General features: G+C 34.2%; 2 protein-coding genes across 3 annotated transcripts; one reads left to right on the forward strand and one right to left on the reverse strand.

Annotated features, from left to right (window-relative positions):
- Window positions 1-337: 337 nt before the first annotated feature.
- Window positions 338-14,449, reverse strand: LOC137722309 (transcription elongation factor SPT4 homolog 2). Of its 2 annotated transcripts, XR_015961455.1 has the most exons (6): window positions 14,288-14,449; window positions 14,095-14,186; window positions 13,931-13,986; window positions 13,493-13,554; window positions 12,632-12,767; window positions 338-519 (listed from the first exon to the last, which is right to left on the reverse strand). XR_015961455.1 is itself a non-coding variant. In XM_068461278.2 (5 exons), exons 1-5 carry the CDS (start codon window positions 14,378-14,380, stop codon window positions 12,717-12,719), a joined length of 354 nt encoding a protein of 117 aa, XP_068317379.1. In that variant the 5' UTR covers window positions 14,381-14,449; the 3' UTR covers window positions 12,409-12,716. The 2 variants fall into 2 exon arrangements, 1 of the variants encoding a protein (XP_068317379.1); XM_068461278.2 differs by lacking the exon at window positions 338-519 and having other exon boundaries at window positions 12,409-12,767.
- Window positions 8,136-9,277, forward strand: LOC137722308 (endochitinase EP3-like). The gene is made up of 2 exons (XM_068461277.2): window positions 8,136-8,492; window positions 8,650-9,277. The coding sequence occupies exons 1-2, from the start codon at window positions 8,189-8,191 to the stop codon at window positions 9,048-9,050; spliced, it is 705 nt and encodes a 234-aa protein (XP_068317378.2). The 5' UTR covers window positions 8,136-8,188; the 3' UTR covers window positions 9,051-9,277.
- Window positions 14,450-17,854: the final 3,405 nt, after the last annotated feature.

The following is a 17,854-nucleotide window of genomic DNA, read 5'->3' on the forward strand; positions in this document are numbered from 1 at the left end:
CAAAACACACTGTGACATGTTAAAAGGGAGGGCAGCGACAGCTTAGGTAACCCGCGGCTGGTGGTGGTTGAGGCTAATAACTATTGGGGCTGGTTATCTGGTGTGGGGACAGTGGTGCAACAGATGGAGGAGAGGGTAAGAGAAGGGGGATTGGGAATCATGGTGAACAGAAGACGATTTTGAGTCAAAATACAATAACCAGAAATGTTTTTACCCTACTTACTAAGGACCTTGATCACATACCAAAAAAGGAAGAGAAATGTTGAAAATTTGAGACTAAATTATTACTTCTTATGCTGACAATATGTTACAAGCTGCTTCGATACTATAACAGAAATTCGTACGAAACTTTCACTTTAAACCACTAACAGTTTTCATACCAAGGTATTTGCTTCTACATATTTTTCCACAGCTTTGTTTTGGTCTGACAAAAGAACACGCATGCACCTTCTTTTCTTTTGGTCAAATTCATACACGTTTGGGTGGTACGTATTGCACCTGCTCATCTTCACATAAATTCTGCAAAACAAGAAAAGAAAAATTATTCAAGACATAATGTGATTGATCAATGAAAAAGAACAGGCAAAAAGGAACCATAACCCATAGGCAAAAAATGATAAGAATCAGCAGTAATTCCGTTGAAGCTCCTATTCCCAAAGTAACAAGATTGGAAGGATCTAGAGAAGGATTTAAAAACTGCTTTATTGGTGATTCTATCAATGAAACCATCACTATGAATGGGGCCATTGAGGTATAAACTGCAGAGAATCTGTGGTATTAAAAAACAGAGAACAAAAGAGAGTCTTTTTTATATGCTTTACGACCCACAGACTGGCAAATAAAAGAACAAACATGAGCTCGAACAACAGCTCAATGTCCAAAACCCAAATCATAGTGTCTCTTCAGGGTATTTTATTTTCCTATGTTTTCGTCTTCAACCAGTGATAAAAAGAACATATTACAAAAGCTAGTCGTATTTGACTGATTTGTTAAGTACACTTCAATTCCCTTACTCCTAATGTCTTGTATGGCAGACTTTTTCATTCGTTTGAACAATATGGTAGCTCACTAGCTATTGGACAGGATGCCAACCCAAAAGCCATCATAGATCGAATTTCGAATGGCATAGATTTATTGATCGACCATATAATTATCGTAGAAATGGTAAAAGTATGATTGTCCACTATGGAACACTGGAACTTTGTATGATTAACATCGGAAAGATATTGAATTACCCGCAAATCCTCTGAAAGAACCTCTGAAACAGCGGGAAAGCAAAAAGGGAAACCCTAACCTGATCGTAGGTCTTGACGAGGCGGCAACGGAGGCAAGCCCTAAGCTCGTGGCCGAAGCTCGTGGGTATCTGGGCTGGTTGTACGCTTCCCATCCCTCTCTCTTTCCTTCAGATAATTCTGCTTTCTATTTATCTGATTCAATTTCCGTACAATTGACTGCTAATAATATCAACTTATAGTTGAACATATTAATTCCCCACCTTCCTTCAAGATTATTCCAGAAATGTTGAAGTTATTATATTTCAACTTTTTTTTTTTTTTTGAGAATTGAATCCCTAAATCACCTCCTAACTAGAATTTTGGGAGGATTTAGGAAAAAAGAAAAAAAAAATCTCCAATCATGCTCTGCCACCACGTAAGCGAATTCATGTAGAAGCTCATAAATAAGAATCAAGAAATGATCTGCAGTGGCTCTCCATAATTAATGCTAAATGTTTTAATATTATTTTAAATAAATAATTAATTTCTATTTGTTGTAGTCTATTTTATCTGATAAGGGGAATGAGGATGGCGACAAGGAGAAGAGAGATTGAGAGATATGTGTTTGTAGAATTGTAAGGGAATGTGTGTGTTATCTGTCCTACATAGTGCCTTTATTTATAGTAGTGAAGGAGAAAAGAAATTCCTTCATCCCTAAGAAATACAAGGTGTAATAGGAAATGATAACTAGAATCAAATCTAATCTAAGATTTACATAATCACATATAAACTAGGAAAGTTTACAACACTCCCCTTGAGTGTGTAAATACTCAAGGTAGATTTAGCATCACTCGTTGGCATTGATTCTAAGGAACAACGCTTATTCTTATTAAGGTAGGAGCGTGCATAAGTAAGTGAGTCTCACTAAAAAAACCCTAAGGCTATAGCAAAAACCCGAGTAGGGACAAAATTCATAATCTAAGGAAAAATGTGTGAGAAATGTAGAAGTCAAAAGAAACGTCTACGGGACGTCATCAGGGATATGACCAGCCCAAGGTGGGTGCCTCGTTAATACCTAGTTAGGTAGCAAAAACCCAGTGGAAAAAATGCTCCTAATTGTAGGGTAAAAGAGTACATTAAGATCAAGTAAGTATTCTTCAGGATACTCCCCTTGAGTTTGACACAATTCCAAAGAAAAATAGCAATGTTACAACTCAGAATGTTTACGCATACCAATTCCTTGAACAAGCTTCTGAAACGTCGTCTTTGGCAGTGATTTGGTGAAGAGGTCGACCAGATTGTCCTGTGAACGGATCTGCGTGACTTCAATCTTCTAATGCTCTTGTTGTTGATGTGAAGAGAAGAACTTCAATGCAATATGCTTGGTGTTGTCTTCTTTGATATAACCCTTCTTGAGCTATTCAATGCATGCTGCGTTGTCTTAAAAAATCATCGTAGAGACATCTACGACAGGGTAGAGATCGCATAAGCTTCAAATATGGCTCACAACCAAAAGTATTCCCGAGTTGCTTCATGTAAGGCGAGAATTTCAGCATGGTTAGATGAAGTGGCAACTAAGGTCTGTTTAGTTGACCTCCAAGAGATTGCGGTGCCTCTAACAGTAAAGACATAACCCGTTTGAGAACGCGTTTTGTGCAAATCAGACAGGTATCCTGTGTCGGCATAACCAACAAGGTAAGAATCGACTCGAGAAGCAGGGGGTGCAGCATCACTCGAGGATCAGTAGGGATAAAATTAGCCTAAATCTACAGTACCCTTAAAGTAATGGAAGATCTCGTTCATGCCAGTCCAGTGTCTGTGTGTTGGTGCATTACTGTACCTTGCCAACATATTAAAAGCGAGGAGATATCTGGTCTAGTGGATTGAGCTAAGTACAATAAAGCGCCTATCGCACTTAGATAAGGAACTTCAGGCTCCAAAATCTCTTCATCATCCTCCTTCGGACGGAAGAGATCTCGTTTTGCATTTAGCGATCGAACGACTATATGAGTACTCTAAGGCTTCGCTTTATCCTCATTAAAGCGGCGTAACACCTTCTGGGTGTAGTTCGATTAATGTACTAAGATTCCATCCGAACAATGCTCTATTTCGAGACCGAGACAGTATTGAGTCTTACCTAGATCTTTCATCTCAAATTTTTACTTAAGGTGCAGGGCAGTTCTCGCGAACTCTTCAAGAGTTCGGATGAGATTCATGTCACGACATATGCAACAATCGCAAATCCAGAATGTGACTTCTTAATGAACACACTAGGGCATAGTTCATTGTTCACATATCACTGACTAGTCAAATACTCACTTAGACGGTTATACCACGTTCTTCCGGATTGGTTCAAACTGTAGAGTGAACGCCTCAGCGGAATTGAGAGCTTGTTTCGGGGTTTGGAAATATTTGAACCAGTCAATGTAAGTCATTTAGGAACTTTCATATCAATTTCCGTATCAAGATCCCCATAGAGATACGCAGTTACTACGTCCATCAGTTGCATGCTTAGTTTTTTGGAAACTACCAAACTACCAAACTGACCGAACCCGGCGCCCATCAGTTGCACGCTTAGTTTTTCGGAAACTACGTCCATCAGTTGCATGCTTACTATGTCCATCAAGATCCTCATGATCGAACCTGACGCCGACGATTTGTGAACTTTGCAGAACTAGCAGCCTTGTCTTTAGGCTCTAGAACCCGAAGGCTGAGACGTGTTCCTTCTTCGGCCGTAGTTGCGAGATCAAGAAGTCAGCAACGCACTCAACGCAACATCAACACATTTTACTTCCCGGTCGAGCTCAGCCGTCGAGTTGGCACGCCCTGCACATAATCGAAGGACGTAGTTAACTTATTAATTACTCGACCTGCGCACCACGTAAGCTTAGTAGTTTTTAGGGTCGATAGAAGGAAAAGGGAAAAATGCATGCATTGATAACTTCAAAAGTTAGGCACTCAATGGAAAGCACTTGATATGGACAACTTGTTTGCTCCTTAATTAGTGGTGCCGCCGAGCTTAATACAAATGTCCAAATTTATTAGGTCGTGAAGCTTAATAGATACACAACAAATCTTAACTTCACATGTTATGTTATAAAATAATTAGCCTCTTGCTATACACGCAGCCGTGTGACAATTGATTGTCTTTTATTTATTATTTATTGTTTTTTACTTTTAGAATATATTTTGGAAAATAATGAGGTTAACCATCCACATTCCTACTACGGGAATTCTTTTTAAACTTTTTTGTTATTTTCTGAAATCTAATAAGAGAAAGATAATTTAAATTAAATAGTGCTGTTTTCACACCTTATTTTTTCGGATTAATAAAATAAAGTGTGTGGTTAACACTACCCTTTAAATACTATAAAACTACACCTTTTTGACCTTTTCATAATTATATACCGGTTCAATACCTTGAATACTAGAATTATGTGGAACTACTTTTCACCGTTTCGTTTAGTTTAATAGCTTAAGAAGTACGTCAAACAGACCAAAAAAGAAAAGAAAAAACATAGCTTAAGGAGCTGTATTCCGTGATTAACGGTTATAGACAAAAGGCATATGGACTCCTTCACTTTCCTTCTTCTTTTATTTATTTATTTATTTTATTTTTTGTTTAAGATGTCAATACAAGATGTTAACGTAACTTAATGATGACCGTCCAAATAAAAAGAGGTTAGAGTGGAGGAGAATTTGAAGAAGAGAAAATCATACTCCTCTACACTATGACATGGAGCGTTAAGAACCTTGTATATGCTTATACAAAAAGTCAACTATTATACATCTTCATTCTAACACATTCAAAGCATGAGTCCTATTCACTCACTGTCTATCATAGGGATAAATATGTAATTTACTGTTCTTTCGTAACATTTGGTATATACTTGTGTATATATCCAATTACTTTTTAGTATACTAATATGTTTACCATTTTTAATATACAAATGTATAATCAATATAAAAACAATGAATAAAACCTATAAATTAACTAAAAATGAACATGATAAAAATACAAAAGTACATAAGTCTAGTAAATAACTATAAAAAATTAGAACATTTCAGAAAAAATAGGATCGAATTTCAAAATCTCTAAATGCATTCTAATTTGCATCCGAACTTTTCAGAAAATGATCCAATTTGGAGTTAAAATTTAAACGGCTTAATTGAAAATTCCAATCCAACTTACAAATCCATATATACATGCATAAGTGCTTCTAAATTTTATATTTAAACATTATCGAACTTATTGAATCCAACTATCTTCTCTAGCTTTGTCAGATTAAACCCCGGGTCATGATCTTGGGAAGTTTGTTGATAGCTCATGTGATACTTCCAAGGGATGTGTGATTGTCTCCAAAAGCACTTGCTCAATGATACGTTGCTAATGGAGCGAATCTCTGCTTTCAACTTCTTGATTTATCCAAGGGCTCTCATAGTACGTATTAATGAGTATTGAAATTGAAGCCAAACTCAGCTTTCGACAAGGGATTGTCCAGTTTGCCAAGGCGTTAGCCAAGGAAATTCTAGGAGGGCTCAGTCTCCCATGAGGACCATTTCGTTGAACACTAGATAGGAACATATCAATTCTTGCCATATGTCAACAACTACTAAAACGTGTAGAGACTTCTCAAGGGTGGCTACTAGACCCGGCAATTTCTGACACGACATGAAAACGATATGAAAATAACGGGTTTCGGGTCAACACGATAACTAATTGGGTCATTATTGAGTGACCCGTTAAGAACCTGTTAATAACGGGTTCTTAACGGGTATACACGCGGGTAACACGAGAGTAACCCGTTAAGAAAAAAATGATTTTGATAATTTTAAAGTTTAATTACCAAAAGATTTATTATAAAATACAATAGCCATATTAATATATACAATATATTCTATATTAAATATATAGTTTTGGATTATTATTCTATATAAGTTTTAAAAAAAAAGTTTTAGTCATTATTTATTTTTATTATGAGAGTTCCTTATTATCATTACTAGGATAAATTTTACTTAACATGTAATCCAAAATTAAAATAAACTAGTATAGTATTTCTATAGGTAAGAACTAAGAAGACATACATACAAGTATGAAAATTTTGAAAGAATATATAAACACTCGTGATTCATCATTATTCCTTCACGATTAGATAATAGTTACACTTACATTATCGTTTAGATTTTTAAAATTCTCCAAACCCTCATGAGTAATGTTTTTTTTATTTCAGGGCAAAATTAATAATAATTATTTAGAAGGGTAAAAAATGTGAAAAAAAATATAAAATCACTCATAGTGACAAGCTTTACAACTTTCATGAAAGGGTCAGCTTCGAAATCCAACACTATAATCCATAAACCTTAAATTTATATTTAACCGTCGATTGTCATTTACGTTTTATTCTTCTTACTGAATTTCATTTTTAAAATTTTCTTTTTTGAAAACATGATCATCTGGTGGATGTAAGAAGATGAACGGTTCAGATCTTTGATATCACGTTTCGATATTTATGGTTAACTGAAATATAAGTCGATGTCATATAGTTTGTAGAAACTTTATAAACATCAAGACATATTTTCACTACCCGTAAAACTCTGAATAATATCAATAATCCAAACCGTTCATCTTCTTGCATCCTCTAATAGATCATGTTTTCAAAAAAAAAAAAATATGAAAAAACAAAATTTGATGAGAACAATGAAGCATAAATGTAAACAACAATCAACGGTTAAATTTTGATCTATGATTTATATGATTATAGCGGCAAATTTCAAAGTTAATCTCTTCATGAAAGTTGTAAAGCTTGTCAGTACGAGCGTTTATATATTTTTTTTCTATATTTTTTACACTTCTACATTAATTAAAAATCTATTAAAGACTTTACTTAATTAATTAAGCTATTAATTAATTTATACCCAATTTGTTTCAGAAGCAATGGATGCTAGAGATTTAGATTCAGTAAACCTTAGTGATGAGGAGTCCGTGGAGATTATAATGGGAACAAAATGAGATATTGGAAGCGAAAGTATAGACAATACAAATATGAGTCTTGCAAAGAAAAAGGCTAGAGCAATCAATTTAGGTAAGCGAAAATATACTTAAAAGAAAAATACGTTTTTATGTTTTGGATGTGACAATATGGTATGTATATACTTATTTAGTATTATATTTTTCATTTGATTATTTATTGGTTTAAAATATATTTTCCTTAACGGGTAACGGGTCATGTCATATTACCTGTTAATATTATTGGATCCGATCATTTTACCCGTTTATTTTAATGGGTGTTACACGACACGACCCGTTAAGATATTGAGTATGACATGAAAACGACACGAACACGGAAAACACGACACGAATGCCAGGTCTAGTGGCTATAAGAAACAGTAGAGTAATATTAATTAAGAATTGTCAAGGCTTGTCAATTAAGGTATTTCATCAAGCATTTAATGTGCACAGTAGGAGGAGAAGGTTGTAATTAGTAGGTTTTTGAAGTTGTTGGGGGGCCATGGATAACCAATGATCACATGCTGGCTTTGCCACTGAATGCAGTACTCTTGATATAATTTTATTGTATTGTACACAATTATCTACTATAGATTTCTATACTTCTTTCTATAGTACCAGATAATCCAATCCTTTGTAGGTAGATTAAGGTTAAAAACATATTTTTGCCAATTAGTCTTTAATTCATTTTATCAAAGTCCAAAACTTACGATTAAAATACCTAACTAGATAATAATGGTTTACTATTGACCATCAGAACAGCAGCCAATTTGGAAATCATGACCATGGCGGTCCATTGAAATTTCAAACCATACGTGTCCTCAAGAGAATTCATGTATAGTACAATATAAATTTCTAGAAACCCTAGCTGCAAATTTCATTGCCTATAAATATGTCCAACTATCTCAACTTTCATTATCATATCATCGCTCGCTTCTTCATTGACCCTTAGTTCCTTACAGAAAAAATGGCTATCTATCCTAGAAACAATTACCTCCTAAACCTCATTGCAGTGGCATTTGTAGCAGCAGGAGCCCTGTTGCCCACAAGTGTAACAGCTCAAGCTGCGGTGGGTGATATTGTCACTCAGGCATTCTTCGATGGGATCATCAACCAGGCTGCTGCAGATTGTGCTGGCAAGAACTTCTACACACGGCAATCTTTTCTTGATGCCGTGAACTCGTATTCCGACTTTGGCAGGACCGGTTCGGCGGATGACTCCAAACGCGAAATTGCAGCTTTCTTTGCTCATGTCACCCATGAGACTGGCCGTAAGATATTCCTATTTATTCTTTTTACCTCCAACTATGTAATGTTTATAAAAGCAAAACAAAAAAGATACAGTTGAATTAATTAAGTAGTTAACGTCCTAATTAACGTGCAATTATACTAAATCTTTGTTTTGTATTCTTCTTTAAATATTATCAGACTTCTGCTACATAGAAGAGATAAATCGTGACACATACTGCGATACAAGTCGAACAGATTATCCATGCAACCCTAACAAACAGTACTACGGACGTGGACCTCTCCAACTAACATGGAACTACAACTATGGAGCTGCTGGAAACAGTATTGGTTTTGACGGCTTAAACTCACCTGAATCCGTGGCCTCCGATCCCGTCCTTGCATTCAAGACTGCATTGTGGTATTGGATAACCAATGTCCGTCCTGTTATAAGTCAAGGATTTGGAGCCACCATTCGAGCCATTAATGGTGCTGTGGAATGTGATGGTAAAAAGCCTGACCTAGTTCAAGCCCGTGTCAACTATTACACTGACTATTGCTCCCAGTTTGGTGTTGATCCTGGCACTAATCTCTCTTGCTAAATTATAATTATAATTATCAGCTTAATTGTATGCTTCGAATGAATAAATAATGCAGCCTAAAAGAATATGAATAAATTCCAAGCCCCATGGAATAATTAAGGAGAGGGCTACCTCCTGTTGTGTAGTCCACCATATAACTTACAAAAATAAAGATCATAGTGCTCAGAAGGTTCGCCACTTTCACATATGATCTGATTGAAATATAATCCTATAATTAATTCTTTTTATGCCTGAGAATCAACCATTGATCCATTGCAATTCATATCATAAACAATCCCCGTTTCTTTGATTTATATAAAACTGTTATTCAACAATAAGATTTGAGAGTTTACTCCAACAAGCCAATGCACATGACAAATTGTCAAAACTCTAACATTCGAGTTTTGACTCCAAATTTTTTTTCTCCAATACAAAGAATCACACCAAAATGGTCAAAGCCACCATGCTTTTTGAATTTTTCTATTTAAACACCATAATTTACTTAAGTTCGCCCCAAATTTTATTTACACTTAGTTAAAAAAATTTGAATTTTAACTTTTCTAAGAACAACACATTTGTTAACTAAATGCCCCTAAACACCAACACGCCACACCCACAAAACTTTAACTTGAAATCTAATTGTTTTAAATTTGATTCAACACTACAAGCAAGCGTTTTCAAGTGTATTTTTTTTCTTTCTAGAAAGTTAATAGCTCCCAACAAAGCATCCATGCTGAGTGCAATTATAGAAAACACAGGTATTAGTGTACCGAAATGTACGTACCTAAATATATTGTAGTGAATTAGTGCACAGAAGAAAACATGCAAAAACATAAGTATACCAAAAAATTACGTGCCTAAATATATGATATTAAACTAGTGTACCGAAATGTCGATACCTAAATATATTATACTAAACTACTCTACCTAAATGTCCATACCTAAACATATTATACTAACCGAGTGTACCAAAATGTTCATACCTAAATATATTGTAATGATGTAGTGGCACATAAGAAAATATGCAAAAACATAAGTGTAACAAAAAATCTCTACGAACATATTTTCTTGTATAAGTTACTTACCATGTTGAGAATTAAAATTTATAATGTTTTCATAAAATTTAATTTGAACACCATAAAATTATAAATAGAAAAGAGAGATAGTAAATATATATGCTAGCATTATATAGAGTCTATGCACTAAAATCAATTTTTAATCTTGTACAAGACATATTTCTAAACTTCATCTTATTTAAGGATTAAAATCTAGTTTTCAATAAAAATATTATCATAAGTTGAAAAATTGAAATAATATGTGCTATTTTGTCTTTTCACACAATTAAACATTAAGATAAAATTAAGATTATGTGGTGGAGCGAACTTCAAATATGGGTGGTATTTCTTTTTCTAAAAAAAAAAAAAAAGATAACTGGTTGTAAACCATGATTATCTATCATTTCGGGCCTGAAAAGTTATAACAATAATGACTAATATACAAGGACGATAAGGACATTCTAAGTTGTAAAATAAATATAAAAATTATGATTGGAGATGCTCCTAAGTGTATAAGAGTGTTTTTAAGTACTTTAAAAATGACTGAGAACACTTTTAATAAAAGGATTTTTAGACCCAATTCTTGGTTAAAATACAAAAGAATTCTAGAAAAGAACTTGAAGTGCTTCCTGTAAGAAATACATAATTGATGCTTCTTCTCAAATGTAGTTGAAGTGCTTTTAGAACTCGAAAACACTTTCACTAAAAACATTTTCAATAATTATAAAAACACATTCAAACATGCATCAATAAACCCATCAACTACCTTTTATTCATCTGTTAGTAATCTTTCTGAAGTCGAAAAATATTTCCCTTTTTTATTAATACAATCATATATTTACATTAAGAATGAAAGATTCTGTCATAATAAATTGACCTATAACAACATGATCTGGTCTTGTAATTGCAGTTTGGACCATGATCTGGTCTTCAAACAGGATGCCTGCTACGCCGGCTTAAAGTCTAAGTATAGGCGTGAGTTGTAGATCTAAATATAGTCAAGTTGGCTACAGTGCTCCTTCTACACATAATTCAAATCACCCTTTCAATATATTTACACTAATGAGTGAGAAGAATAAAGAAGTATTGAACTCGTTATTACAAGATTCAAACCTATATAGAAACTTTTATAAAATGACGATCTAGACAACAACATGAATTGGTCTTTATTTGTCTGTTTGTTTGTTTGTTTTTATTTTTTATTTTTTCAACAAACGATATATCTACAATAAAAGGATGAAGGAATAAGTTAAACATCGCAATGAGCTAATAATAATGTGATTCAAATTTACCTTTGACGAAAATCTAACCTAAGACCTCTCACTTATAAGTGAAGAAAAATACCACTCTAGACCTTAATACTAAGTGGTGAGTTGGTCTCTGTTATATATGCTTGTGTCTTCTTTGTTTGCCGAAATATTTATGGGGACCAAAGTATCAACCCTTATCTTCCCCATTTCAATCCCGACACCATAACTGGCCAACTCATGTCATTGGCCAGGCATACATACAATCCTGCGTTTCAAAGGGTGAAGAGCTGTTCCAAGAAAATATGTTGGGACACTGGATTTTCTTTCTGGTTGCAGAGATGAGTGTGAAGATGAGAAGATAAAGGGAAATTATCGACGACATAACCAACCCGTAATGACATCTATCTCTAGCTATATTACAACAATATCAACAAAATTGTTAGAACACCGAGACAACATACTCAATATCTACGACATCTACGACATCTCAATACTATATCTATACAAGGACATCAATATGAACATCGTATCAACAATATCTACACAATCTCAATAGTCTATCGACAATATCAACAATATCTAAAATTTCTCACATGGGTACTTTAGGCATTTTCATCCTTCCGCCCGTCATTAGTGTCTTTCACATCTTTCTTTCTACTTCAACAACTAAAGCTTGAAAATTTTCCATTATAGCTAATTACCCAAAAATATTAGTCAATCGTTTACCCATGTTTGTTTTCTCACTGCCTAAAAAACAACTCTGTAACAAGGACACTCAGATGAGTAAGGCAAACATCATATATGAACCGAAGATCACCAACAGCAACAAGCTGGGCAAACAAACAGCCACTGGATCTGCCTGCCACACTATTTCTTCATGGTCCTCTCTCCAGTATAATACTAAGAAATAATAAGACCAAAACACACTATGACATGTTAAAAGGGAGGGCAGCGGGAGCTTAGGTAACCCGCGGCTGGTGGTGGTTGAGGCTAATAACTATTGGGGCTGGTCATCCGGTGTGGCGACAGTGGTGCAACAGATGGAGGAGAGGGTAAGAGAAGGGAGATTGGGAATCATAGTGAACAAAAGACGATTTTAAGTCAAAATACAATAATCAGAAATGTATTTACCCTACTTACGAAGGACCTTGATCACATACCCAAAAAAGAAGAGAACTGTTGAAAATTTGAGACTAAATTATTACTTCTTATGCTAACAATATGTTACAAGCTGCTTCGATACTATAACAGAAATTCGTACGAAACTTTCACTTTAAACCACCAACAGTTTTCATACCAAGGTATTTGCTTCTACATATTTTTCCACAGCTTTGTTTTGGTCTGACAAAAGAACACGCATGCACCTTTTCTTTTGGTCAAATTCATACACGTTTGGGTGGTACGTATTGCACCTGCTCATCTTCACATAAATTCTGCAAAACGAGAAAAGAAAAATTATTCAAATCAGCTGAGACATAATGTGATTGATCAATGAAAAAGAACAGGCAAAAAGGAACCATAACCCATAGGCAAAAAATGATAAGAATCAGCAGTAATTCCGTTGAAGCTCCTATTCCCAAAGTAACAAGATTGGAAGGATCTAGAGAAGGATTTATAAACTGCTTTATTGTTAATTCTATCAATGAAACCATCACTATGAATGGGGCCATTGAGGTATAAACTACAGAGAATCCGTGGTATTAAAAAACAGAGAACAAAAGAGAGCCTTTTTTATATGCTTTACGACCCACAGACTGGCAAATAAAAGAACAAACATGAGCTCAAACAACAGCTTAATGTCCAAAACCCTAATCATAGTGTCTCTTCAGGGTATTTTATTTTTCTATGTTTTCGACTTCAACCAGTGATAAAAAGAACATAATACAAAAGCTAGTCGTATTTGACTGATTTGTTAAGTACACTTCAATTCCCTTACTCCTAATGTCTTGTATGGCAGACTTTTTCATTCGTTTGAACAATATGGTAGCTAACTAGCTATTGGACAGGATGCCAACCCAAAAGCCATCATAGATCGAATTTCGAACGGCATAGATTTATTGATCGACCATATAATTATCGTAGAAATGGTAAAAGTATGATTGTCCACTAAGGAACACTGGAACTTTGTATGATTAACATCGGAAAGATATTGAATTACCCGCAAATCCTCTGAAAGAACCTCTGAAACAGCAAGAGTGTAAACACCAGGTACAAATCTTCCTGTAAAAGATTAAAATCTATATCAAATTACTGATAAGTACATATAAAATGGAAAGTTGTATGCATAATCTAGAGCATTGAAAATGCTCCAAAGCAAACGAAGCGGAGCAGAATTTAGAAGCTTAAGGGTTAAATCCACTGACATAGCTAGTGTTAAAAGAACGCAAATAAGAGACATAACAATCTATACAAGATGACATATGCCTATGAAAATCAAAACAGAACCTAAAGAAACGTAAAACGGGCAACGAAAGGAGAGCAGAAAATATTTGTATGAACCCAACATTTCACATGAACCCAATAGTTTGGAAAGAACTAAATAACTTTGTAACGAGTTTTTATGCATAAATGCGAGCTGAAAGGAAAAAAAGCATACCAAGTCGAAGCCATTTTGCAGCCCAACTCCTAGTTGGATCCGTAACTGAAATAATCCTGCAATCCAAGCGATGCATCGATCAAATTAAAGAAATAGAGAAAAAACAGAGAAAATTAAACAGAAAAATGCGAGAGAAACGTAGTACGGAGGGAGGGAGGACGAACCCATTGAAATTGGGGGTGGTGCAATCGGCAACACGATCGAAATCTTCCTCCATCTTGAAGAATGGGCAGTTCTCGCATCCTGATTCTCTGAACTGCATTTTGTATTTTGTATTTTGTATTCGTATCTTTAATTGCATTTGTTTCTTAAATTCGTAAATCGAATCAGTGGGCAAGCAAAAAGGGAAACCCTAACCTGATCGTAGGTCTTGACGAGGCGGCAACGGAGGCAAGCCCTAAGCTCGTGGCCGAAGCTCGTCGGTATCTGGGCTGGTTGTACGCTTCCCATCTCTCTCTCTTTCTTTCAGATAATTCTGCTTTCTATTTATCTGATTCAATTTCCGTACAATTGACTGCTAATAATATCAACTTATAGTTGAACATATTACTTCCCCACCTTCCTTCAAGATTATTCTAGAAATATTAAAGTTAGGAGGATGATATCTACACATCATTTTTTACTTCTTACACATCCTTTTAATTTTCGGCCGTCAGATGAATTGAAGAAGATTAATGGACAGAAATTAACAAAGGATGTGCACACCCCTAAAATTATTATATTTCAACTTTTTTTTTTTTTATCGATATGAATGAAAATCCCAAAATTTGTAATTAGTTAAATTTATGTTTGTGAGCCTAATATCTTTTTTAGTAGTTAACAATAAGATTTTGAAACGAACTTGATAAGCTACGGTTATCCACCCTAGCCACAAGTCTAGTTTCCATATCAGCAGCGAGTTTCAAACCCAAAATCTCAAAATTTTAATTTGAAGGAAGCCTCACAATATTGGTTTCAGCAAAATGATATGACAAATAGGTTAAAATTTTAGTTCATCGTAAATTAAGAAAAAGTGTATAAATTCATATGACATGTCAAAAAAAAATTTCTTTCTACGTGTCATGCTTTTGTTGACCCATTAAGAGCATCTTTATTTGATTCCCTAAATGACCTCTTAACTAGAATTTTGGAAGGATTTAAAAAAAAAAAAAAATAATTATCTCCAATTATGCTCCATAGCCACAACGTAAGATAGGAATTCATGTAAGAGCTCCTAAGTAAGAATTGAGAAACGATCTGCAATGGCTCTCTATAATTAATGCTTGCTGTTTTAATATTATTTTAAATAAATAATTAATTCTTATTGGCTAATTATTGATATAGTCATTGAGATTCTTTAAAGTAGAAATATGTTATAAAGCACGGATACTAAAGAGGGAAGGGAATTAGAGTGGCAAATTTGGCGATTCATGAAAACTCAAAGAATCCCAATTTGACAGCCACTGTGATTGGACAATTAAAAACTATTAAAATTATTTCGATCATTAATTGATGGATTTCATTAATAGGATTATACATCTTTAAGCATACAATTGTATGATAAAATTTGATTTATCACAAATACTCTTGAGTAGCACACCCCGATCTTGATAATCACATGGATTTAGAAAAGAAATTAAATTGACAAACAATTCATTTAAGAGCATAATCAAAATGTCCTGAATACAATGCATAACCTTTTCTATTTCTGTTAATTCATATAATAGAACAAGTAGATATATATGCACGTACCATACGTCCCATATTATATATTTTACCACTGCAGTGGTGGTTTAGAAGTTCTATTATATAAACTAACACTCGTAACTTAGTCATCCAAAATTTTCACTTTTGTTAGTCATTTTGTTTGACTCTTTGTCGTTAGTCTCGAATTACGTATCCAATGAAGGCCATGTGCACTTTAGACTGACTTGAGACCTAATACCTACCAAGTGCAAGCACAACTACACAAAGATCTTAACCATTACCATAATTTTCAGATTTTCCTTCTCATCTGAGGAGATATGTAGTTGTCAAATGATTTTATTTCCTTTTCCGCATAGCAATCAAAAATTCACATTATCAATAATTATCAAAACTTCTTCTTTTTTTTTTCTTTTTTTTTTTTCAGACAATAATGATACCATAATAAACCAATTCTCAAAAACAAATCACATTCATAACAATATGAGTAATGCTAGGGAGACTAAATTTGTAAACTAAATGATGTGTCACCAATAGGAAATGAACATGTTTATCAACGTTTAAGTAATTAACTTTCATGTCATTTAGTTTAGAAAATTTAATCTACAAATTTAGTCTCCCTAACATTACTCTAAAATTAACTTCCAATCATTAACTTTCATGTCATTTAGTCTACAAATTTAGTCTCCCTAACGTTAACTTCCAATCATTAGGTTCCACGTGGCACCCTCAAGGCCGTTGGATTTCAACTAATACTTTTTCTAGACCGTTGGATTTCCAATAGTAAAAAAATAATAATTCAAACCTCCCCCAACAGCTAGATGACATGGCACAATATCAGCCATTGGATTCCAGATCAATGGTCCACGTTATTCACCTTTAAAAATTAAAAAAAAATCATATATGTTACCGTTGTGCCATGTGGCACAATTTGGAGGGTTGGATTTCAAATTGTCTTTAATCCAATGTCAGAAATTAATTAAGTTAATAACAATTTAATAAAAAAATGTAAAAAATTAACAAAAATTCCAAAAAATTCCAAAACACAAATATGTTGTGCTTACGACGCCACCGAAGAACCCGTGCAACATGAGCCATTAGAAAGGGATGGACGTTACAATGAAAGGCTTATTCAACGATATACTTCACTTCAATGCTTATACTATCACAAAGCCCAGAAAATTGACTTGATAGAGTACTAGTGGGAATTGAAACAAGCTCAAGAAACTTAAGTTCATTTAGTGTGTTTTTTTTTTTCCTTTTAATTTGGTGTATTTATGTAAATTTAGCGAAATCTATCGAAATCTGTCTCCAAAAATTATCCAACACGTTCCTGAAATGCATATTCATTATTCTTTTAAATTTATAAGTTTTATTTATTTTTTGTTCTCAGCATTTGCATTCAATAAATGGTTTTCATCACCCTCAGGTGTCGGCCAGCTCGTACCTACCTTGGTATTCGGGGAATATCGAGATCGTGGTGTGTCAAATTTTGGATAATGACATGTGGCGCAATGAGACGGATTAAAAATCCTATATGAAATTACAAATAAAATTGCTTTTTTATTATTTTATAAAATAAAAAATACTAATATTTTATTGTCTATTGTCATGACTATTTAGTTTAAGGGTGGAGATGCAAAAAACAATTACTGTTCATTAAAGGTAGTTACTATTGACTAAAGGGGATTCAATAGGCAATTGCCTTGGGGGGGGCCTACACTGGAAGTATTCTAAACAAAAACAACTGTGAAAGGTGCTCAAAAGTCTGAAATAATTCTGAACACAAGACTTATTTTGAGATAACAACTATTTTTTTTTATTTTTTATTTTAAAGGGGGACAACTGGTGGCAAGCCACAGTTATCCATCATTTTTGGGGGCCGAAAAGACTCACAGAGGCATTTCAGCCTCCTCCTAGCCACAAGTCTGGCTTCCATACCAGCAGCAGGTTTCGAACCCAAGATCTCTAGTTTTTAATTTGAAGGAAGCCTCGCAATCCGTTTTTTACCACTGGATCACCAGCTTGTGGTTAGATAACAACTATTGGTTTCTGCAAAATGATATGACAAATAAGTTAAAATTTTAGTTCCTCTGATAAATTTAAAAGAAAAAGTGTATAAGTTCATATGACATGTAAAAAAAAAAAAATTATCTTTTAACGTGTAATGCTTCTGTTGACCCATTAAAAGCATCTTTAATTGAATCCCTAAATGACCTCCTAACTAGAATTTTGGGAGGA

This window comes from Pyrus communis, chromosome 4, assembly GCF_041283825.1.
Source record: "Pyrus communis isolate YQ-2024b chromosome 4, ASM4128382v1, whole genome shotgun sequence".
Lineage (NCBI taxonomy): Eukaryota > Viridiplantae > Streptophyta > Magnoliopsida > Rosales > Rosaceae > Pyrus > Pyrus communis.

Bases quoted from the DNA above. Each gene is read 5' to 3' on its own strand.
- LOC137722309 (XM_068461278.2), bottom strand. From the start codon at position 14,380: ATGGGAAGCGTACAACCAGCCCAGATACCGACGAGCTTCGGCCACGAG. The intron at 13,555-13,930 runs GTATGCTTTTTT...AATCTTTTACAG, and splicing joins TGCAAAATGGCTTCGACTTG to GAAGATTTGTACCTGGTGTT. The intron at 12,768-13,492 runs GTAATTCAATAT...CTCGTTTTGCAG, and splicing joins TTCTTTCAGAGGATTTGCGG to AATTTATGTGAAGATGAGCA.
- LOC137722308 (XM_068461277.2), top strand. From the start codon at position 8,189: ATGGCTATCTATCCTAGAAACAATTACCTCCTAAACCTCATTGCAGTG. The intron at 8,493-8,649 runs GTAAGATATTCC...AAATATTATCAG, and splicing joins TGTCACCCATGAGACTGGCC to ACTTCTGCTACATAGAAGAG.